The sequence below is a fragment of the Polypterus senegalus genome, chromosome 6, assembly GCF_016835505.1.
Source record: "Polypterus senegalus isolate Bchr_013 chromosome 6, ASM1683550v1, whole genome shotgun sequence".
In the NCBI taxonomy this organism is placed as follows: Eukaryota; Metazoa; Chordata; class Cladistia; order Polypteriformes; family Polypteridae; genus Polypterus; species Polypterus senegalus.
Genome location: NC_053159.1, coordinates 59392866 through 59418578, shown reverse-complemented (window position 1 = coordinate 59418578; position 25713 = coordinate 59392866). Strand labels below are relative to the sequence as shown.

The 25713-nt window shown below is 38.0% G+C and overlaps 1 protein-coding gene across 9 annotated transcripts in view; it reads left to right on the top strand.

The window, feature by feature from the left end:
* The window catches only part of plch2a (phospholipase C, eta 2a), a 537474-nt gene extending 512227 nt beyond the window's left edge, over positions 1-25247 (top strand). For all 9 annotated transcript variants that reach the window (XM_039756057.1, XM_039756056.1, XM_039756058.1 and 6 more), the window contains 3 exons: positions 8426-8505; positions 18613-18958; positions 22793-25247. In XM_039756057.1, the coding sequence (XP_039611991.1) occupies positions 8426-8505; positions 18613-18958; positions 22793-24420 (2054 nt within the window). In that variant the 3' untranslated portion in view covers positions 24421-25247. The remainder of the gene's footprint in view (positions 1-8425; positions 8506-18612; positions 18959-22792) is intronic.
* The last annotated feature ends 466 nt before the right edge of the window (positions 25248-25713 follow it).

The window sequence follows — 25713 nt, the reverse complement described above, 5'->3', positions numbered from 1 at the left end:
GCCCCTTGTTATGCCCAAATAACTCAATTTTAGTTTCATCAGTCCACAGCACCTTATTCCAAAATGAAGCTGGCTTGTCCAAATGTGCTTGAGCATACCTCAAGCGGCTCTGTTTGTGCTGTGGGCGGAGAAAAGGCTTCCTCTGCATCACTCTCGCATACAGCATCTCCTTATGTAAAGTGCGCCGAATGGTTGAACGATGCACAGTGACTCCATCTGCTGCAAGATTATGTTGTAGGTCTTTGGTGCTGGTCTGTGGGTTGACTCTGACTGTTCTCACCATTCGTCGCTTCTGTCTATCCGAAATCTTTCTTGGTCTGCCACTTGAGCCTTAACTTGAACTGAGCCTGTGGTCTTCCATTTCCTCAATATGTTCCTAACTGTGCAAACAGACAGCTTAAATCTCTGGGACAGCTTTCTGTATCCTTCCCCTAAACCATGATGGTGAACAATCTTTGTCTTCAGGTCATTTGAGAGTTGTTTTGTGACCCCCATGTTGCTACTCTTCAGAGAACATTAAAGAAGGAGGGAAACTTACAATTGACCCCCTTAAATACTCTTTCTCAATATAGGATTCACCTGTGTATGTAGGTCAGGGGTCACTGAGCTTACCAAGCCAATTTGAGTTCCAATTAGTTCTAAAAGTTTTGGAATCAGTAAAATGACAACGGTGCCCAAATTTATGCACCTGCCTGATTTTGTTTGAACAATTATTGCACACTTTCTGTAAATCCAATAAACTTCATTTCACTTCTCAAATATCACTGTGTGTGTCTCCTATATGATATATTTAACTGACATTTTTTATCGTAGCAACCAACGATTTATACAGGAAAATAATGACTATTAACAAGGTTGCCCAAACTTTTGCATCCCACTGTATATATATATGTGTATATATATATACTGTGTGTATATATGTATATATATATACTGTGTGTATATATGTATATATATATACTGTGTGTATATATGTATATATATATATATATATATATCTCTATACTAATAAAAGGCAAAGCCCTCACTCACTGACTCACTCACTGACTCATCACTAATTCTCCAACTTCCCGTGTGGGTGGAAGGCTGAAATTTGGCAGGTTCATTCCTTACAGCTTCCTTACAAAAGTTGGGCAGGTTTTATATCGAAATTCTACGCGTAATGGTCATAACTGGAAGCAGTTTTCTCCATTTACTGTAATGGAGATGAGCTTCAACGCCGTGGGGCGGAGTTTCGTGTGACATCATCACGCCTCCCACGTAATCACGCAATACATAGAAAACCAGGAAGAGCTCAAAAAAGCGCTTAAGAAAACATGCATTATATAATTGAGAAGGCAGCGAAACAATAAGAAGCGAAGCGAAAGTGACATATACAACCATATTCATGAGTTCTGCTACTGAAACAAAGCACGATGTAAACCTACACTTTAAATTAAGTTCATAGACAGGCTGCGCTGGCGTTTGTAATTTAGTGCCTGCCCATATAAGGCCGTCCGTCAGCGGCAATCCAATAGCAAACTGCCACGGGTAAATATTCACGGGTGAAGGACTGTGCTTATGGAGAGGAAGATGAGATGGTCAGGGTGGTGTTTGACACAAACTCAGCGAAACTGCGAGAGAAAGTTTTAAGTGCCAGGACTAAGGTAACATTAAATACAGCCACGGACATAGCACGAGATGGCACCAGCACCTTCGATGCATGTACACCGAGTGGCTCACGTGAACTGACGCAGTGCACAGATAAAAGGCAACAGTTCCAAAGAGCGCTGAACAAAAACCGAATTACACAATTGAAAAGGCAGCAAAAAATATGAAGCGTCTGATAAGCATATTCATAAATCCAGCTACTGCGGAAACAAAGCACACGGTGGAAAAGTCAATGTCCCGCTAAAGGAAGACAGTGTAAAAACCCGTGCATGCAGTGTGTCAGGTCTCAGATAAAGAAGAAGACGAGCTGTTTATTGATGCAGTAAGAAACGAATCGATGAATGAAACCTGTCATCTTTACAACGATTGACAAACACGGAATGTAACTTGAACACAACACATCCTACAAATACGAACCTGATTGAAAGAAATAATGATAATCAAATCCTTGATGACAGCAACACTCAGTAACACTCACAAAACAAATACTGTATATTGACAGTCATGTTACGTTATTTTTAAAATGTTCCCTTTTCTTTTCTACCTTTTTAACACACTACTTCTCCGCTGCGATACGCGGGTATATATATATATGTATATATATATATATATATATATCCCGCTCTACATACTCGAATAATGGATACTTTATTCGCCATCAATGATTGTTTTGGTAAAGCCATACTCAGTGTATTCATTAGATGAACGGTAAAAAAGTAAGAGCGAGGGGAGGATGACTCATTGAGGCATGCAGGCTGTAGTCTTGCGTCAACTCTATCTGAATTGCGCGATCACATTTGAAAAACATATCTTTTCAAGTTCTATTTAGTCCATATGTGTCAAACTCAAGGGTCGGGCCACATCCGCCCGGCGTAATTATATCCGCCCGAGATCATTTTATATACTGTATTATTGTTATTAAAGCCCGGTATATGAAGCGCTGGTAACACAATAAACTACAGATCCCATAATGCAGCGCTTCAGCTGCCTTGCATCAGGGTAACCTGAATGCAATTCAGAAGATACAGAAAACAGCATAATTAAATAAGAATCTGACACTTCAGCGGACGCTTTAACCCGTGCACAATCACAAAGTGATTTCAAGTGAAGCTGCTTTTATGGGAGACACAAATGCACCAGTTCACCTTGCCCCACTTTCCCTGTTGCCAAGTACTGTTAAACCAAGTCGTCACTACGGTGTTCCCAAATCGCACTTTGCTGATAAACTGAGCGCACTGCGCACTGAGTTTGCACGGCGCTTTGGTGACTTTGATGAACAAAAAAAGTCCGTCTACATGCGGCTCGAACCTTGTGCATGTTTGGTAGCACATATCTGTGTGAGAAGCTCTTCTCAGTGATAAAGACTAACAAAACAGCACACAGGAGTTGCCTCACTGATGAGCACCTGCAATCCATCCTGAGAATCTCCACAACACAGAACCTCACAGCAAACAGAAACGAACCTGTGGCCAAAAAAAGATGCCAGGCGTCCAGCTCTAAAATGACATATGAGCAAAGACAACTGAATGATTTGATTTGTTACGTAAGAGCGGAGTCAACCGTTTTAACAAACAGCGTATTGCACTGATCTGAAATAGCTGTGTGTGTATATATGTAGATATGTATGTATATGTATATATATGTTTATATATGTGTGTGTGTATATATGTAGATATATATGTATGTATATATGTGTATATGTATAGATATGTATATATATATATATATATATATATATATATATATGTTTATGTGTGTGTGTGTGTGTGTGTGTGTGTAAATATATATATATATGACAACAACACTCATCACTCACAACAGTGACAAAACAATTACATTGACAATCAGGTTACGTTATTTTCAAAATGTTTCCTTTTCTTTTCATTGCTTCTTTAACACACTACTTCTCCGCTGCGAAGCGCGGGTATTTTGCTAGTATAAAATAAAATTGCTCTCAGTGACTCATACACTACTGATTAATGAGTAATGAGATGCACCTGAAAATTGCAGCTTTAACAAAGATAAAAACTGAAACAGTCATTTATAGAAACAGTAATCTCTGCGTGTGAACAAACTGACTTAATTAAAGAGAATATGTTCTCTTCACCCAGACAAGAATATGTTTTTTCATTGTAACAGAGCAACAATTACTAATGTGTTAGTGGTGTTAGGTCTGCACATAGTGGGTCACTTCATTAAGTAGCCTCTTATAGATAAACTGAGACACGGGGTCTTTACATGCATTACATATGAAATAACAGAATGGACTAAAAGTTGCATTTTGATGATCTTTAAGTGTTTCCTCCTTATCATTATTTATTACCATAGTGTTAAACTTTATAGAAATGGCACCTGCCCTCAAAATTTTTCTGTCACATTAATTATATTTTGCAGTACTGATTGCTTTGTTTTAATCTACAAAAGCCTCCAAACGGCAGATGTAACTTTGTTTGCCTTTATGGTTTGCTTGGAGATATGGTAGAGAATTAAAGATGATGCAAGTAAAATTAATACTAAGTATTAAAGCCTCAAGGGATGATGTATGCAAAATTCAGGGCAACCACAAATCCACATTGTATCCACAAATACAAATTCATACAAATACTCTATCAAATAAAAATTCATGCTGTATCCACAATCTCACAAATATAACCACAGATCCATACTGTATGCAAAATGAAAGAACTTTCATATATTTGAAGAGCTGTCAAACCCTCCACAAAAGGAATTGGCACAGTCACATTTTTTGATTAGTAAAATATAATCACTCCTTCATTTTAATGTTCATTATTTTCTTGTTGTTTTAAGCATAGTAAAATAGTGATTGATTATCCATTAATTATGTCTCCTTTGAAAGTTAGCAGAAGTCTAAATCCGATTATACATCTTTCAGCCCCAGCTGGTCCTTCAGTAAATGATATAGAATGTCAACTGCAGTAACATGAAGTTGAGGGAAGGGATTTACAACTTTATATTTTATTTCAAATGTTAAAGTGGTGTGTAAAATAAATTCATTCATATTTTAATTTCAATCTTGTATGTGACAGCTCTAGTTGAAATAAACTTTGCACCCGGAATAACCCTGCACAGACACAGACACAAAAATCAAAGAAATCTGACTGGAATGCATGCTGCATGTGTTTAACATGCTTTAATTGTTCTGCATAGGTGTTTTTCTTATTACTTAAGCAAAAAAAAATCATTTCAACTTATTGTACTTCTACACACTCTTCCCATACTTTATGTGAAAAGAAAATAATTCTAGTGACTTACTGATTTACTTCTAGCCACCTTACAGTTTTGAAACTTAACGTATTTTACTCACAGGCACCATTTAAATTTTTTGCTGGCTTATCTTCAAGTCTAGTACTAATTTTGTACTCCTAAAAAAGTATGAAACAGAACCAATGTCAGGCATAAGCATATAGGGGTCAGTATTGGACCAATATAAGTACTAACAAATAGTATCAATGCAACCCTAGTTTTTTTTTGGCTTCATTGTGGTAATCTACTTTTAACAGATAATATATAGATGTATGCATCATCAGCCTACAAGGGAAGTTTACATTATTTATTTGTGAATATTACCTAGGAGAAGTATGTCTTTCTATTCTGATGGCAGTAAAGATCCCGGAAGAGATCCCTTTAGGAACTCAAGGCTCAACCTCATAGCGGTTTCATTCCCTATTACTACTTTACAGAAATGTTGAGAAAAATACTCATTAACACTAGAATTACCAGAGTCTACGAAAAAACTCATAGATCCGGCCCACCATAAATCCGTTCGCACCTCTCCGCCAGCGTCTTTTGTCCTCTAAATGTGGCGATAAAGACAAGCTGCAAGCAGCTGTTTATTCCATCCCCCCCACCGACTTAGAACGTGCACTAACTTCTCCCACCTCATGCCTTTATTTATTATCCGGGAGTGAAGTGGAGTTTTAGAGTGGAAATAATAGATCGTTATTTGGAACACACGCATTTCCTGTGTGTTCCGTTTCTACAGTAATCTGTGTATACACATTTTTAAAACAGAAACGTTTTTCATATTTTAGTAGTAAATGACAAAATGTAGGCATAAACTATATAATGTATGAAGCCTGAAGTCCAAAGATCAAGTAAACACATTCACAAAAGGTTCAAGGACGATAGGACACCTTCCTTGGCATAGCGGTAAAATTTGCCTACTTGTAATCAAGAGTCCTTGGTTCCATCCTGATTGTCTGCTGTATTTGCTGTTTTCCGTAGCGTTAATATTATACAGTACACACATACATTTGGTTTACGTCTGTAACAGACCGTGTATATTTATAGTACTGTACTCATGAAAGTTACCTTTTTTTTTTCACTTTTATTGTCTCAGTCATGATCACCATAAATACATCGTCCTAGGGATCTGATGCTGTTAGTTCTTATTTGAAACTGGGAATAACTGTGGATATGAGTGGTGATTTGAGGCAATGGAACTGGACATTCTTTGATCTGGAGAGATAAAAGCTGACACACAAACGCTGCTGAATCTTCCTTCTTTGTATCTCAGTATCACTTTATTTTTTTTTATTCAGTTTTATTGAGTGTTCCTGCTGCACTGAATAAGCTCATGCCTTCTGATGCACGATGTCAATGCAGCATGGAGAAAAAAAAAAGACAAATATATGGGACATTGGGTAAAAATATTTATCAAAAAACATCATTGCACTAATGCAATATTATTTGAAAACGAACAGCGTCAGATCGGGTTTGAATACACGCTGGCGCTGTTACAGAAGGCGTGAGCTTATTCAGTGCAGCAGGATCAATGCACAATACATGCAATATTATTTGAAAACGAACAGCGTCAGGTTGAGCGTATATTCAAACCCAATCTGACGCTGTTCATTTTCAAATACTATTGCATTAGTGCGATGATGTTTTCACATATATTGTCTCTTCCTTTCATCTTGCGGTTTGTAATCAGTGACTGCGTGTTTTTTTTTCCCCCGATCTTGCCAGTCCCCACATGTTGCTGTATGCTGTTTCTTTTGTACTCCAGGACATGCAGAGGACAGAATAGTACAGAGCAGTAAGTTCAGCGCTATATGCAATCATCAGATTCAAATGTTAACAGTTCACACACACGCAAGGATCGTCCTTCCTACATTTACAACGTGTGTACCTGTTACAATGTACACACTTGTCTCTATGCTGTGGTTTCTATTACACACTTAAAAGAAAGAGACAATGTATATGAAAACATCATCGCGCTAATGCAATATTATTTGAAAACAAACAGGTGTGAATGTATGCTGGTGCTGTTACCTAGAGTTAGATCAGGAGCTTATTCAGTGCGCACATGAACATGCAGGTGGCCAGTTGCTGTGTGCTGCAACATGCTGACGGTGATCAACGCACATGTACTGTGCAAGGCATGCATGGGGCCACTGAGAAAAGAAGAGTGTTCATGGCTCAGCTTGCAGAGGAACTTCATCGTCGCATCTTACTAGAAAAGGCGATGGAAAAAGAAAAGGAGGATTCAACATTGTCAAGCTTCTGTTCCAGACAGCCGCTTTCCTTAGGAAAGTAAACTGAGTCAGGACGATCCTTGCATGTGTATGAACTGTTAACATTTGAATCTGATGATTGCATATAGCACTAAAGTTACTGCTTTGTACTATTCATTCCTCTGCATATCCTGGAGTACAAAAGAAACAGCATATTGCAACATGTGGGGACTGGCAAGATTGGGGATAAAAAAAAACACGGTCACTGATTACAAACCGCAAGATGTTATGCGAATGAATATGAATAATGTTGCATCTGTTCCATTGTCTCAAAACACCACTCACATCTCCAGTTATTCCCAGTTTCAAATAAAAACTAACAGCGTCAGATCCCTGGATTGGGCGGGGTGGTAGTATGTATCGTGATCGTGATTTAGAGAGAATAAAAGTGAAAAAAATGGTAACTTTTACAAGTCCTATAAATGTACACCGTGTGTTACAGATGCAAACCAAGTGTATATATGTACTGTATAATATTAACAATAAGAGCAGCTCACTACTGAAAACGGCTAATATAGAAGTGAGTCGGGATCGAACCGGGGACTCTTGATTACAAGTCAGCAAACCTTACCGCTACACCACGGAAGCTGTTGTCTTTTTCCTTGAACCTTTTGTGAAAGTGTTTACTTGATCTTTGGACTTCAGGCTTCATACATTATATAGTTTATGACTACATTTTGTCATTTATTACTAAAATATGAAAAACGTTTCTGTTTTAAAAATCTGTTTACACAGATTACTGTAGCAACGGAACACACATGAAATGTGTATGTTCCAAATAACAATCTATTATTTCCACTCTAAAACTCCAATTCACTCCCAGATAATCAATCAAGACATGAGTTGGGAGAATTTTGTGCACGTTCTAAGTCGGTGGGGGGTTGGAATAGCTGGCTGCTTGCAGCTTGTCTTTATCGGCACAGGTGTGAACGGATTTAAGGTGAGCCGGATCTACGAGTTTTTTTGTAGACTCTGGTAATTCTAGTGTTAATATGGTTTCCTGCTCCATTCTCTTCTAACCAAAGTATTATTGGCTGTTGGTAATTGTAATATTTAGATATGCAGGCTCAACTAATTAAAGGGTAACCAGTCAAAGCAGATGAAATGGACTATAATTTAACTTTTTAATCCATGATTTCTCCTCTGAGCCTGTTCAACAGCACCTTTTATTATAATGTACCTGTTCACTTACTATGGCAGTTTTTTTTTTTTTTTTCTCTCTCTTCATTTCTTTTCAGGCTATCGGCATGTTTATTTGGAAGGTATGGAAGAGGCTTCCATCTTTGTGCATGTTGCTGTGAATGATATCACTGGTAAGGTAAGTTTACATGGGTTGATACCAGTGGAACATTAATGAGATCAGTGCCTGATTGGTATGCATATCCTAGAATATCTCACTTAAGCAGGAATGTTTCAAAGTTTGCAATAAGCATTTTTTCATTTTAATGACATCTAGATCTTAAAGAGAAAAGAAAACAAATGATAGACAAAGAGTTACCTGGATATCTAAGACATTCTGCTTATATGAAATAGTGTTTATGAATCAACCAAAATTTGAAAACTCAGGCAGCAGAAATAGACCAAATTGCACTTCAGAAAAGTATAATATATCCAACTGTAATGTATATACTAAAGTAAGCTGACTATACTTTCCTCATGTTTTGAGGCAGAAGAATACTATGTGCAGCTTACAGTTTGGCTGCCGAAACCTTAAAAAGACGTTGGTGATTACATTAAGTTCTGCAACATTCCTTATGGACATTTTGTGATACAGATGTTAAGCAATATAGTTAGAGTGTTGTCATCTGATAAACACTACAATATGGAATCTTGAGAGTCTGTTTATTTTAAACTTGTTTAGTTCAGAGGCCACTTCACCAAAGACCTCATGGCAGATTTCTGACAACACTGTCTTACAACAGCAGGAGCAGGCAAGGGTCAATAATTCAACTGGATGATATTCTCAGCGACTTTAAGTAGAGTTTGGAAAAAAATTGTACATGCTTTATGTTGTGTAGTTCATCTGGCAACAATTGGAAAAGTTCTGAAAAATTTGGTTTGGATTTTATTAACTGAAAATCATTGTAATTTTATAGTCACCAAAAGGCTTTGTTAATGTGAGTTTGCAACATTAAATAAATTGGTAAAGGTTAATACTATCATGAAAAAGTAAAAGAGGGTTGGAAACTCAACATTTCAACTGTTGATTAAAGGCTTAACACCTAATAAAGTCTTAACAATAGAGGCTATGTTACTAATCACATTTGTGTATGTGTGTGTGTGTTTTAATCAGAGATTAACATTTTCTACCAGTTTACTCTTGTTCATTTAATAAATTTACATCTGTTGCAAGCAACAGATGGCAATCTGTTTACTACTTTTCAGTGGTAAAGTTTCACTCTATTTTTTTATATTCTTTGCTTATGACATTTATGATTTGCATCCTTTATTAATGTATTTTGTCAGGGGCTGGGTTTTATGTGTGTAGACAAACTGGTTTCCAGCAGAAATGTCTATGACGTCAAACCAAAAGAGGATCAACTCTCAAAATCCATGTTTTTTGCAGCAGATTTCTTCTCTGGATTTTTTTATTCTGGTGACTTTTTGTGCTGCCTGGAAGTGATGAATAGTGCGAATGTGTTCTGTTGCCTGACCCGTGTACAGTGTGTATACCATGATAGGGATGACTCTTTAGCAGAAAAGGGAAATCTAGATAAACTTTATTATTGTTTCTTTTCCTTAATGCTTTATTTGTTCTTCTAACTGATGTCTAATTCTTGTGTGGAATCTAATGTGTCTTCATGCAGTGTCTTCTCAAAATTCTTCCTCTAGTTGCATTTGTGCTCTTTATGCTTGAGTTTCTTGTTCTGGAGCTGAATTAATTGTGCTGCTTTCTCTCTCTGTCTACCTTTATTATATTCTTATCTGCTTTGCTTCTGTCTGTTTGTGATTACAGTGGAATCCTCTTTATCCAAATGCTACTTTTAGAAGCAGGAAAATGTTAGGAGCCTTGAAGGTACCCCACATGTCTCTCAGGAAAGGTGTAGTGAGATCCAATCAACACCTTGCATGCTCATGACCCCTCTCCCTACCTTAGCTTTCTCTTTTTTTTTTTTTTCTTTATTCAGATTTACTGCAAACAACGCATATCCACATTTCTATCCTTCTGACCCATTCACTGTCCGGTGCCTTGAGAGCAACCCATGAGAAGTTGCCTTTTAAAAGTAGATCCAGTGGTCTGATTCTCCAATGAAAAAAAAATATATATTTTTGAAGGCATTCCAAAGTCATATTTACTTTGCACATTTCTTAAACACATTAGTTTATTTCCAAAAATAATAGCATTTTTTATTTGTTTTCTTCAATGGAACAGATGTATTTTTAAAGTAGTAAATGTTACTTGCATAATATTTTGCCTGGTAAACATTTGGATAACTCTGTGTGATGAATGAGACAAATTCAGGAGAGAAGATACAGCACTATCTTAGTTAGATATAAAGCTGGTAGAGTTTCACAAAGAAAAAGTTCAGCCTATGCCTTTTCATACTTCGATGATTCATTAGATTGCTGAGGCATAAAACAATACACTAGTCAGACACTCATTAGATTTATTGAGTAAATCAGATTTAACCTGAAAAAGACAAAGGTCTCTGATTAAAGAATCTCTACCAGAGAACTCGTATTAATTTGCCAAGTAAGTATTTGGCTCAGGTGACACCAGTGTGTGCTGACAAAGAAAAATAATCCTATTTGTTATTCTGATGTGCATCCTCTTCTTTAACACATGGAAACTTTCAGTTAGTAGACTTGCAATTCTGTGCGATGCCAAGAAGAAACAGTCTTCCTAGACAAAGCTAAAGCACATGTCTAGAATGCTTTCTTTTTTCTAATTTAACTAATTGTGTTCCATAAGGCCACTTTGTGGAGACCAGAACAGTTGGATCTTCTTGAAAAAGCACAGGTTTAAACTGACATGAGGTGATTTTAGAATTAAAAAAAAAAAAAACACATCACTTTTACTAACCTTTGCATGAATTCTTGGACGCATTTTGGCCAGATTGTAGGGCCTTGTTGGTAATGGATGATGTGGCTGTTAAGATGGGATTTATTTCATTGGTAGGCCATGTTTAGATCATGAGAAACAATACTGGGAAAGGTTTAAAAACATTTGAAATGATTAAATGAGATTATGAAATAAAATATATCTAGTAACGTCGGGTTCACATTTAATAGAAATTACAAAAGCTGCAAAAGAAAATGCATTGGCTTGGGAAAACTCTACATTATTTTAAGTAGAAGAAGCAAGGTTTATAGTATAGATGGAAGGAGATTTCTGATATGATTTGTGGTAAAACCTTTTTGCTCTCCATTATTGGGACATAGACCTTCCAGTTTAATTTTGTGTGGGTTGTGGGGCTTGCTGAATTAGAAGAGCTAACCTTTAATACTCTATAGCAAGAGCACATGGTGGATGTGGGAAAGAAAAGTCACCTTCTTGTCAGGTTTAAACTAGATTATGGCTCTTCATTTTGCCTAAGTTACCCAGAAGCTCAAAACCATTCTTCTTCACAGTATCATCTCGGTGACATTACATTTTTTAACCTCACTGGGTCTGTCACATCATTCTGATTATCTGTAAGTGAAGGATTCTTTCCACTTTAGTAGGATGCTGAGCACCAGGAACTTAAAGAGACGATCCCATGAACATTGTTTTGAGTTCATCATATATAGGAAGAGATATTTTGTAAAGCCAGTGATACCAGGAAGACTTTGTTAAAATTGCATTTTGTTTACTGCTTGGCACTTCTTAACTCCCTGAGATGAAAAGAGAAATTTACAAGTAGTTCATATACCAAAAGTATTTGTTCACATTTTGTTTATTTTCCACTACTTATTGATTATGTGCACTCTTTAAAATAAGATACCAATGTGCTACAAAATAAACTCTCAAAATATTTTAGGAATTTGTTAAACTTCCTCTGCTTTTCTTACTGACATATTTCAACAGTTTTCCTAATGATGGGGTCTTTAATTTGTGTGTGAGGTGGGTAATTTGTATGCTGACCAGTCTTTATTGTTCTGAAATTGTGCTAACATGGCTGGTTAATCCCTTTTCTTACATGAAACGTTCACAGCGAAGTCCAAAGCTGTTTGATCTCCCAGAGTAACTCCTATGTTCAGCAGATAAAACAAGCAGTTCAGCCAGCTATCTACATAGCTACAATGGGAATAATTCTATTTTTGTTTTTTTGGTGACATTCATTTTGAAAAGTGCTATACAAAGTAGATAGTATCATGTTTTTTTTTAAAACAGTTTTGTGGTGTTTCACAGAGAAGTAATGAATACAACCTTTTGTATGTTTCATATACCATGCTTTATAATGAATGTATTGTTTATGTAAAAATATTAAGGTGCAGTGATTTTAAAAAAGAGCTCAATGCATACCCTTTTTCTTGGCTGCCCTTTCTATTTGGCATTTCTCTTGCCAAGTGATCAGCTAGGTGACCCCAATAAGGGGAACCCACTCCATGACAAGCATGACCTTATGGTGAAATGTTTTTTTCAGTATCTTGCATTCCAAAGACAATTTCAGAACTTTACACTTTGAGATATACAGTTAAAACTAAAGCGCAAACAAATAGAAATGTACTGTTAAACACAAAAAAATTACCTATACCTATATTTAAAAATGCATTTGTATAGGCATTTTATTGTAATATAATGGTGGCGCAAATATATGAATCAAAAGCTTTTTGTCAAAAAAGAAAAAAAAACAAGACTTCAGTCTGCACAGATTGCAGAGAAGGTAAACATTTGGGGGTTTTGAGCATTAGGAAAAGGTAAGTCATATTCTGTCTGTCCAAGGCCAACTGCTCTTTCAGCCACTATGAACACTTACTAATTTACTCTTGTGCCCACATTCTCTACAGTATGCCCATGAATTTGGAAGAGAAGAATATAGGCCTGATGCTATGTCTCTCACCAGTTATGCTAATTACGCTGCCCCATTCACTCCCATTTCAAGGCCAGGAAGAACATCCTGGACAAAATGGATGCAATTTAAAATCTATATGAAGAGCATTATCTGGAGTAAACTATGCTAAACTAATGGGTTATTCACCCATGTTTATTTTCCAAAACAAATCATAGATTATGTTGGTTTAATAATTCTGGAGTTTGGCAAGGAGGGACTATAGCTGAAAGGTTTGATTGCTGTGATAATTGTAATTTATTACTCTACTAATTGCAGTTAAGACACTATGGTAGTACAGGCATTAATACATCCTAAAAGGGACTGACAGCTATTCACAACCTTACAGTATATGTTGAAAGAAGGGTTATAAAATCTGCTCTAGATTTAACATTACAGTAATCCCTCGCTATATCGCGCTTTGACTTTCGCGGTTTCGCTCTATCGCGGATTTTATATGAAAGCATAACTAAATATATAACGCGGGTTCTGCGGGCAATGTGTCTTTTTACTTCCTGTACATGCTTCCTCAGTTGGTTTGCCCAGTTGATTTCATACAAGGAACGCTACTGGCGGATGACTGAGAAGCTAACCAATCAGAACACGCAGTTAAGTTCCTGCTTGCTGAATGCAGTGTTAACCAGGAAGTCTCGTCTCGCTCATTCAGTATCAACATGTTTCGCTGTGTAAAGAGTTGTGCTCTTTTGTGTTTATCTTTGTGCATAGTCAAGCCCTTCATTATGGCTCCAAAACGATCTGCTACTGCTTCAGGGGCCGTGCCCAAGCGCAAACGGAAGATGTTAACGATTGCTGAAAAGGTAAACGTTTTGGATTTGTTGAAGGCTACAATTCTTTTTATTTAAAAAGTAGGAGAGGAATATAAGATCTACGGCCGCAGTGTCCTTTTAACCAGGGTGCAAAACAAGTTGTAAGTGGATGTAATAAGGCAGTAGTCTGGATGGAATCTGCTTTAGGGATTTGGATTGAAGACTGCCAGAAGAAGAACAACGTCAGTGCTACACAATTGCCTGAAGTGGCTCCTTTAAGGGCTGTAACGCTCTCCTTTGTTGTGCAGTAAAATTAAACTCATTGTTATCGGACAAGTCATCGTGTCATTGTTGGTGAGTAACCATAATTAATTTTCTACTTACAGTACTTAGTACATGTACGTACGTTTAATGTCACTGTACACACATTTACTGTATACTATTTTTGTTGCATTGTACGTATTTATTGCTGGTGGCATGTCTATCGTAATGGCTGTAACATGTGATATCGGAGACACTCAATATCTTTAAAATAATATTTAGGTTTTACTGTATATAAATTATATACATAATTTCAATGAATCTTACCTAATATCTAAGAGAATACAAAGGAATTATGCTGTATAACTCTGCGGGGAATATTTATAAACAGTGTGAGAGAGTTTAGAAGGGCTTAAAATATATAAAAATAACCATAGAAACATATGGTTTCTACTTCGCGGATTTTCACCTATCGCGGGGGGGTCTGGAACGCAACCCCCACGATCGAGGAGGGATTACTGTAGTCAAAGTTTGTACTTGCAGTTTAGATCCTTCTTGCAGTGTTTTACAGTGTTGGGGAGCATTACTTTTAAAATTAACTTAAGTACATTACTCATTGCGTACAGAAAAAGTAACTAAATATATAATTATCACAATTATCATAAAATGCAATACATTACAGTGTGTTACTTGTGCATTGCCTTCTCTTCTTTTGTATGAGAAACTAAATACTTTGCTTGGCAGCATTGGTTATTAAATCCTAAACCCATACATGAACCTTCATGAAACTGACCAGAAGCATAACCAAATTTGATAATATCCTTGTATTTTATATGTTTAGTTGTTCATGAGCTGTGAAGCAAATAGCATCCATCCCCTTTTTCCATCCACAAAGGGAGCACCCGAAGATTCGTGATATGAACACTGGTCATTATATTACTCAGTTTTATTATATCTATAGCCAATAGCTTAATGAGAACTAAACTGATAGCTTTATTAATAGGTTCTGTTATTGGGCTTCATGCAGTACACTCTTCTCTCCTTGGCTATGTAATTGATATCTCCAAGAACCAGCCTAACGATCTACCACATCTGCTTCTTGCCTTACACCCAGGGCTGCTGTGATGATCACTGCCTCACTGTGACCCCTAAACTAGGCCATTTAAATTTATCCCTCAGCACATGCAGGATTAAGTGCATACTTTGAACTTTTGTTTATTTCTTTTCATTTGATTGCACGCTACACACATGCTTAACCTCTTCACCAGAGTACATGCATCCACAATGTTACTGAATGAATCAAAACTTCTGCAAAATAATGCAATCATATTTTATTTTTTTGGGAATGTCAGAAATAAGCTTCGGTATTAACATACGTTAGATTTTTTTTATGTTACTTGTTACTTTAAAAATAATCTGACTAAGTAACGCTTATTGATTTTAACAAGGTACCAAGCACTGGTGTTTTAAATTAGGTCAGTAAAAGATGAATTTGAATGACCAGACTGTAAAATTGTCCAAATTGTTTATTTACTATTAATCCCATTAATTCAAAACACAGAACCAATGATCTATATATCTCCAGTTTTATATAGGCTGTTAGGTTGTATTGATGATGGCAATAGTGTGATTGGCTGTTATTACTATGAGAATTTTAATTTCTTTTTCTGTAATTGGCTTCCTGCAGTGGCAGCTACCTGCATATTGGTCTTGATCAAAGTATCTTCCCTGAACTTAAAACTAGATTTTAGAATGAGATGCAACCAAAGATAGGTCCAGAGTCATTTTTGTCATATTTTACCAAAAGCTTTGACACATATAATATGTTGTACAGTGCCCAGAGAGAAGCAGGACAGCCAGTTGACCCAAAGCAAGTGTATTCTGAGAAGACAGATTCCTGTTTTCCTATTGTTAATAAATTCATACTTTCCATTTATTTTGTAATATTTAGGTGCTTTTAAGAAGATAACATATGAGCAACTTTAGTTTTTACCAAATTTAAGTACTACTCATTTTCACTCATTTCAGTGTTTTAATTTTTCAGAGCAATTATGTGATTTGTTATGTCATTAGTTACTTTTCATTATTAATTATAAATACAGGTTGGTGCCATCAGCATATATTTTGTCATTAGAAGGTGTCATTAGGAATATATAAAAAGATGAATTGTTCCCAGAACTGACTCAGGAATGCCACATCTGATATGTTTGGTTATCAGAGTTCTGCAGATATTGAAACACTTTGATAATTTGAAATAACCTAAAAAATACTATTGTATAGTCCAGCTAAATTGAATTTTTTTTTAATTAGAAGCTACACTTAAATCTGAAAACAAAATGATGGTGACATTATTGATATCAAAGAAAATTGAAATACTCTTTAAAATACAATTTATGGCTGTTTCTGTGCTGTTAATGGGTTGAAAACAAAATTGAAATTTCTCAGAAAGGTTTTGTTTTAGGACAACAATGACTTTCTAGTACCATAATAGGTAAGAGGGCTAGAGTTTCTGTGAAAATGTCAACACCTAGCCCCCTACATAATTAGTATTACTTAAATGTAAATATTTTTATAATGAACAAATCCAGCTTTGTTCTTTCATACAGATCAGGTCAGATACAAGAGCATGTGCTGGTATAGCGTGTTGCTGCACCCACCACACGACAAAACAATTTCGGGTCCCAGTTGGCAACCCCCCAGGCAGACACATAATCCAGTCCCAACCTCTGGAAATTACCATCTATCTGCCCCAGCCAAGTGTTATGTGGGCGTCATCTTGGCCTGGTCCAGCCACTTGGGTCCTCAACATGAGGATCCTTTGAGCCTGATCACCCTCAAGTTATTGACCCACATGGCCATAGTGCCATAACTCCCTAACAATGCAGGTAATGTGCCTCATTCCGGATTCCACAAGCAACCGCTCAATCGACACAAAGTCAGACTAGCGGTACCCAAGGATCCTCTGAAGAGACACAGTACTGAAGGAGTCCAGTCTTCATCTTAGCTCACTGGACAGCGTCCATATCTTGCAACCATATAACAAAACAGGAAGCACCAAGACTCTAAAGACATAGACCTTCGTCCTTTTGCAGAGCTTTCGGGAGCACCACAAACCCTTTTACAGCGACCTCATGACCCCCCCCCATGCTCTCCCAATCTATCTCCTGACTTCATAGAAAGAGTCATATAGAAGACATGAATGTCTCTGCTGAGGTAGGTAGTCCTCTTGACGAGGTTGACATTCTCTCCACAGAGAGACACACTGCCGATAGCTGTGCCCAAGAGGTCATTAAAGTTCTGGATTTTGGTTTTTATCCAGGACACTCGTAAACCCAGACACTCAGACTCTTCGCTCAGTCTCCCAAGAGTCCCAATCAGAGCCTACATTGACTCAGCGAAGATCATGGCATCATTCTCAAAGTCAAGATCAGTGAATCTGTCTTCACCAACAGATGCCCCACTGTTGCTGGACTCCACGACCCTGGCCAACACCAAGTCCATGCAAGCATTGAGCTTTTATACAAAAGTATAAAAATCTTGGAAATCTAGTATTGCTAATGTTGAGAAATACATTTGGATTAGTTCCTTCTGATCTTTTTCTTTGACTATTGACATCTTAGTTGTTCAATAAAAATCTGTTAAGTATGCAGTGAGGCTCCATTATAAAATAAGTTTGTGTGGTTGTTGATTGTATTGACAAGAAAATAATGTTTGATTAAAATAAAAAGGGAATTGTAGTCATGTAAGAAGAAGCCATGAAAAAAGCAGTAAACCTAGTTCCACACCAGTTTTTGGTCAAAAACATAGACTATTCATGTGAACAGTTTGCATAAAGCAAACATAGTCAAGTCATCAATTTAATCAGAGGTCCTTATTATTTCACTTTACAAAGCATTCTGTGTAACTCTTAATTGTCCAGGGTACTATGTCAAATGATTGTTCTTATGCTCAGCTTCTTTTAAAAATCAATCTCAGTTACTTAAAGTGGACCCTTCACTTCTGCTACCTTCCAATTCACTCAACCCATATCAGTTACTGAAATGTGTGCATGTTGTCATTACGTTTTCATTTTAATTAAGGCTGCATCTAGTTTCAGCCTATCGTTTTGCTTTATTTGAAAACCTAATGCTACTAATGTTGATGCATCTGTGCACTGAAACCAAAACAATTGGATGTACTCCTACAAAAAGAGAGGCTGATATTGCAGAATTGTGGAATGTGGCCCTGACCACCCCACCCCTACTCCCACCCCCACTAGTTCTGCTGCAATGTCAAGTGTCTCTCTTTTCCTTTTTTTCTTTCTCCTTTTTCTTCTTCCACCCTTGCTGATGTTTTGAAGGTGAAAGTCTTTTAAGAATGGTAGGTGGGGCTGTGTAAAATCTGCATGAAGCCTCCACCCACTAATGTTGTTCTGGTCTCTTTTAGGTCAGGCAAGCTATTGGCATAAAAGGACTGTTTCACAGAAACCCAAAGCAGGCTTCTCTCGACAGCCATGCTGCTGCTCAGCTCAGTCGTAAGCACCCTTTTGGTGCCCATCTGTTACGCAGGACAGCCAGTGCTCCTACTAAGGGCCAGCAGAAGGTCAAGAAAGGATTTCCAGAGATTTCCATTGACAACAAGGAGTACAGTTCAGAGGGAGCCAGTGAAGACAGGGAATCTGAAGATGCCTGTCAGCCTCGTGTTGATTGTGAAACGGACAGTGGTGCCAGGGTGGCAACAGTGGCCATAGCGGATAGTGCCAATGGGGAGCTGCACTCTGAGAGCTTCAAAGGTAAGCCAGTCTCTCAAGCTGCAAAGGACAAAGGGTCGGCTCGAGTTAGGGGAGCCCTCAGTGAGCCTTTAAGAAGAGCCAATCGAATACGTGTGCAGGACCCACTAAGTGAAAAGCAAGGGGTCTTTGCACGTGTGGCAATCAACAGTTCTGGGAGGGTAGGTGTGGCCACTAACTGCATGAAGTGTGTAGTTGGCTCCAAAGAAAGCCCTGACCTTGACAGGAAGGTCAGGTCTCCACTTGTAAAGCCAGAGCAGAATGAACCTTGGAAGTCAGAGGAACCCAAAAAGAAAAGGGCTCCACCCTCACCACCGGTAAGGCACAGAGAGTCCGAACTACTGGCTTTGCACACGCTTCAAGTTGGTAACTGCTGTAGAGGTGTAGCCAACTCTGTCAGGAATGTACGTTCTCTTAGTGTACCCAGGAAGAGAAATACTTCACCTCTGAACCATATACTAGACGGGAAGTCCCGGTTGAGGTGGCAGGGTACGGCCCACCCTGATTATGGAAGCACTGTCAACCTCATGATGGCTTCAGGTGACAGTAGCAGCCTCTCGGACTCTGATTCCAACAGTCTGGGCAGCCCTGAAATGCCCATTCATGTGACAGAGAACCGACACAGACCAGTGGGGACACTTCAGCGGGAGATGAATGCCCTCTTTGCGCAAAAACTGGAGGAAATCAGGAGCAAGTCCCCTATGTTCTTTGCGGGTAAGACTTTTCTTGTCTCCTGGCAAGATTCCTCACACCCTGGGACCCTTTATGCTCTTCCTGAAATTCTACCACCCAATTTCCCTTCCACCCCTGCATCTAACCTTATTGTAGTCATCTATTTGCTTAGAAATCTGCATATAGTGTTGTTTGGCAAATGATGCCTGAGAAGTGAGAATTCACCCCTCCACCTTAAACCACCTCCTTTACCAAGCCACAATTCTGGAATTACCAAAGGTGCCCACACAAGTGATGGCTATTATCAAGAAAACTCCAGCGAGCAAAAGAGTTTTGGGTTAAGAATTCTCCCCTCTGTATCAGATCCATTTCCTAACAATACTGCTGTGCTTATTGTATTTTAGATGAAGTAGCTTGTATAATGTGGGGAAGGGTTTATCTGGCGTGGGCTTCCAGTAGGCTTTTCTTTTAGTTGTGCTACAAGACTTCTAGATTAGACTTGTGCCTAGAGTAGCAGGGCATTCACACTCCTCTAATATCATACATACAGTATATTGCCTGGCCTGTTTGCTGTTCTCTCTCTCTCTGTCTCTCTCATTGGAAATGGTTCCAGAGAGTCTTCTGCACCAGGCTTAGTGCACTATGTGTGTGTATACCAGAGGAGGTCCTTCTTCTTTTTCTCTGAATACACTAATCAACTTTTCTTTTTGTTGTAACAGAAACAAGGTGAGTTGCCACTACAGTGTAAGGGGAGAAATCCTGGAGAAAGCTAGAGGTTGAGTGGGGATTCAGTTTTTTTTTTTGTTTTGTTTTTTTCTTACATTCTCTTTCACTTTGTCTACATTAACATCTACATCCCTTTCTATAACTTGGATTATTCTTTCTGCAGTACTTAAAGTATATTTCACTGTTTTGGTAGAAGAAGGGTGATAATGTTGATAAAGTGGGTAGTCTTACAGCATCACAAGCAGAATTCTAGTTTAAGTCCTTTACCTGGTCTTTGCATACAAATTCCCCTGTTCTCACTGCTTCAGCTTAGGTTTTTCTCCCACATTTCATAAAAGTGGAGCAGTTAGATTAACCAGCAATTCCAAAATGTCCCATCCTGTGTACTGTCAGGGTAACGCTTCAGAATTATGCAGGTTTGAGAATATTATGTTATTTTGTGCAAAGGGCTTTACGTTTTCACTTATAGTCTGCATCAGTTTAAAGATTTGAAAGGGCATTATTTAAATCCTTCCAAACTGTCTTTTCTTGGATTGGGCTATAACAGTTAATGATATGGCACCAAAATTAAAAGAATTTGAAAATGTGATTGTTGGAGAATTACCATGTTATTCAAGTCAGAAAGTCTTGGCATATGGCCCGACTGAATACTAAGAATTTCAGATACAGGGCTCTACTCTATTTTTACTTTACTAACCAGCAGGCAGACATCTCAAAAATCCAATCTGCTACACTGGCAGTTTAAAATAAACAACTCTGAGTTCACGTGAGAAATCCTCAAGGAATTGAGCTAGGATATGATTATAAGCACAATTGATCATGAAGCATGGTGTTTTGTGCAGTTGCCCTTTCATAAAAGTGTTTCATATTTCATCAAAACTTAAGTGAGTCTGGAAGAGAAGAGAGTGTTATGAAGCACTTTGTATATAGTATTTAAGGAAAAAAGGTCTTGGTGGTAATAGTAAATGTAAACAAAGTGAACTAAACAAAATAGACATTGTTGTACTTATGTATTCATTACTATAACCATGAACTACTGCTCCTGCAGCCATTCAGATGTTATAAGGGGCACTCCATGCACATTGCTCCCTTTTTGGGTAGTTAAAATATTAAAAAGGAGCATCTCTTGAGACGTTTTCTTTAATTTCTGCAGTGTGGAGTGTCTCTTCTTTTGGTTAGATGATCTGCGCTTCTTAATGTGCATACTCTTATTTAAAAGGTGAGGAAGGGCAGATTTTGGGTTCAGTGCTTCCAGAACCACTGTCTCTGTATTCTAGCCAGCTGTGGTTCATGCATGACTGGATGCTGAAAAAGTGTTTAAGTGAGCAATTAAGCATGTTTGTTTGTTTTTGGTGGCTGAAATTTTTTTAAAAGTGAGAGCTCTTTAACTTTTGTCATCTAAAACAAAAGGCACTGCAAGCCTAATCTCTGTGTAAGCTCCTTTCTCTCTTTATTCCTGATGTGCTAAATTCTGTCCCTCTGTTCTGTCCCCTTTCACACGCTCACTCTGTCTATAGCACAGAATTGAAGGGATGATCATCATCAAGGTAAATGCTGTTTTTGAATGTATGATGGCCTACTTCTCACCCTCTTCTTTTACTTTCCCACTTTGCTTCTTTTTGCCGCCTCTCTACTGATTGTTTCTCACTGAATGCTAGCCCTGTGCCTTCATGCAGTGCACTGCATCTCTCCCTTTCACTGATTTTCCCTAGAAGCAAAATGTTAAAGGCAGTTTTAATAAACAGGGGTTTGGGGGGAGAGGGAAGGATGAAAGGCAAAGAGTTGCAATTTTGAAAGGCCCTCCTTGGTAGAAGAATTTGTCGCCTTTTATGTCTGTTCATTGTGCTTCTGTCCTCATCAATAACAAAGATCTCTCACCAGCTGTCTGATGCCTTGCAAATGAAAAAGGAATGCCTCATGGTGAGAGCTGTCTGCACTGGGAATGATGTGTGTTTGTTAGTGTGAGCTTCAATGTCAGGTTCTGTAGTATTTGCTCATTTTATTATTTACTTGATGAAAATACATTGTTTACTAGATAATGATGCATGCTTAAATATTTGCATGACCAATAGGTTAGACTGATCAATGTAGTTTTACCTGTGAAGCTGTCCAGGCCAGATGGGTGTACCCAGCATGCAGTGCAATCATCATGATGTTTGAGTTGATAAAGTAACTGCACATTAATAACCTAACCCATGGTCTATACAGACTGTTCCTTCTCTTGTTTTAGTGGTGATATGGCAATACATAAACATTTTTGTGGTAGTAAAGACAAGAAAAAGATCTTTTCATTTGAACTAAGATTGGCAGAGCTTAACAGAAAATACAAAGGTTTTTAGCTGCAGTGTGCAATAGGTTTTTGCCCTTACAGTCTAAAGAAAGACAACTTTTTGAAATGAGTAACATTTTTAATACTGTGTTTCTTTTTATTTTAAACAGACAAAGAGACAAGCTTTCCCCCAAGTTCAGCGTCTCATTTGCACACCCTGGAAACCATCACAGAAGAAGCTCATAATGCTGAAGACAATTCTGCTGTCCAAATCCCCTCTGCCCATGTAGCCTCTGGTCCTTCCCTCTCTGGTTACTCAGAAACTCTAGCCGTAGAATGCATTGGTCCATCACAGTTGGACCAAGTATCTGATGATGTCTGCCAGCGTTCTCCACTGTGTAAGGAACATGACACCGTAATGGAAGGCGCAACTGAGAGTTTAAGGACCACTGAAGGTATTACAAACTTGGAAATAACAAATAGTCCAAGCAACCTTACTCCCTCCCTAAGCAATACCTTCCATGCAGGGTCTGAAGAGGTTAATTCGGCTATATCTGTTACTGGACAAGTAAATGGACAAAACCCAGAAACCAACAATCTCAATGCATGGCAAGTTAAGAAAAACAAGCAGGAAGAGGAAAATAATAATGGAAAACACCCAATGAATGCAATTAGTGTTAATCTGCCTGTGGATTTGTCTGCAAAAGTACTTGTCACAAAAGTACCAGAAGGTTCTCAAGCAGCCTCCAGCAAAGCACATGTGTTAGTAAGAAGGTCTAAAAGTGAGGGATATGTCAGGCTGGCTAATCCTGAGAACAGCCAGTGGATGGTGCCAGAGGTCTGCACAGATGTCACCCTCAATGATAGACTATGGAGCAAACTTGAGAATCATAGGGACAGTGTGTCTTCCTCCTCCAGTATCTCATCCAGTGACACTGTGATTGATCTTTCCTTGCCCAATTTGGCCCACAAGAGTCTTACTGATCTCAACACCAGTAGGGATGAATCTCTGGAAGTATTCCTTAAAAATGAAGTGGCCAGGCCCCGGTCAGCTACCACTGGTTGTGAAATATCAAGGGTAACCAAAAGCAAGTCTAACCCAAATCTGAGAGTTGAAGAGGACTTAGAAGCTCCACATAATCTCCAAACAAGACCCTTAGTCAAAGAACCAGTTCAAGCAATGCAAAGAAGGCATACATGGAGTAGGCTTTTTGTGGAAAGCTTAAAACAGACTTCCCAATCTAAGAAGCCAGCCTCCTCAGTCAGCTTGGAGGTAGATGGCCCCTCCAAATCTAAGAGTTTGGGGGATCTTACATCTGATGATATAATGTGCAATTTTGAGAGCAAGTACAGAAGCATCAGCAGAAGCTTCATCACTAGGTCCATGAGGGACCAGAGGAAGCCACCAAAAAAATCCCATGATAACCTGACAGAGCAGATCAAGCAACTAACTGCAGTTGAACCCCTGACAGCCAGTGATTTTGCTTCCTCATCTTTGAATGCCACAGAGCAGGAGGATGAAACCTTCTGTTTCTTGAGACGGTCATCATCCCGAAGCCAAAGTCGGGTGCGATACATTGCCAACCGTGCCAAGCAAGCTCAAGAGCGCCAAAGACTACAGGGCTTGAGCAGGATGAGTAGCAGTCCCATTGAGGAGCGTGGAAATCCCGAAGGAGCATGTTGTATGAGTAAGGGTACGTGTGCAGACTTAGATCTGCTCAGCCAGCTGCCTGCTGCTCCTCCGGTGCGCCAGCTCTCGGACATTGAAGCAGAGGTGTTCTTCATGCTGAAGCTCTAAAATGCCAGAGTATGCTGGTGGCAAATGTTTTGGGCAGTTGTTAGCAAGAAAAACACTTTTGCCGGCTAAACTGCTTTTATGTGATTGTATTTTAAATAGCTTGGGTTGTCCCAGGTTTTTATTTATTATAGATGTTATTTTTCCATTTAGCCTACACATTTTGGTGACCTGTGGACTAATTTTTATGCAAATAATTGACAAATCCCCAGATTTTACCATAAGTATGTATTGGCTTATATAACCAATTACTTCTTTCCTAATGCAGAGTAGGTTTTAAAATTCAAATGTACAGTTTTTGAGCAATAGTGAAATGTAAATTGGAAAATCTGATTGAGAAAGCAATGGCTTTTTCTCTGCCTGTTATGGAAGAGTCAATATTAAATGTCCTTTCTCTTAAATAGTTCTTCCACATAAAGCACTTGAATCTTTCAAGAGGGATTTAAAATCATTAGTTTCTTTGCTGTCACTACTTTAAATGAAAATTCACTGCACATTGCCAGATTATTAAATTTATGCACATGGGAGCTGGGGCATCATGTGAAATATATACAGTAAATAAAGAGCATTTTTCACTTTTAAAGAAATGTTTAAATGGATTTGGGGAAGCTCCTTCTCTTCAGATTAAAAGATTTAAAAAGAACTTTGCACAAAAGTTGCCACTGATCTTGATTAATTTATTCCAGGTGGCTACATTTTGTCCTAAACGTTTTTCATTTAGCCCTGTGATTTAAATGATTTCCAAAATGTATTGGTATGTTCAGTAATCTCAGTGACCTGAGCGTTGAAAACTAGCATTTGTTTGAGTCTTCATTGTTGGTAAAAAAAAATGCACTTATTATTCATTGTAATTTTTTTTATTTATTTTTTTTTTAAATAGACCTCATTGAACAAATGTTGTTAAAGGGCAGTTTGGTGACTTGCAGGTCAATTTCATCATAAACATGTAGCATTACAACACGGCTACTCATTGTGTATGTACCATGCTGTGGAAATGAGAGTTATGTTGTTAAATGAACAGATTAACCTAAGCACACACATATGTAACCAAGTAAAAATAATTTCATTAAGTATAGCTGCAGTGGAAATGGGAAAAATCTATAGAGTGTTGTAATATACAGTTTGAATACAGTCTGAACATAAAAGAGAACTTGAGCATGTATCAAAGCAGTCAATGTGCAGAACGATCTAACTTAAAGAAAATGATGTCCGCATACAAGTCAAGCTACTGATGTATGAAAATGCATGGGCACAGCCAGCTTTTACAATAAAGTACAGGGTAATATTTCTGACTTT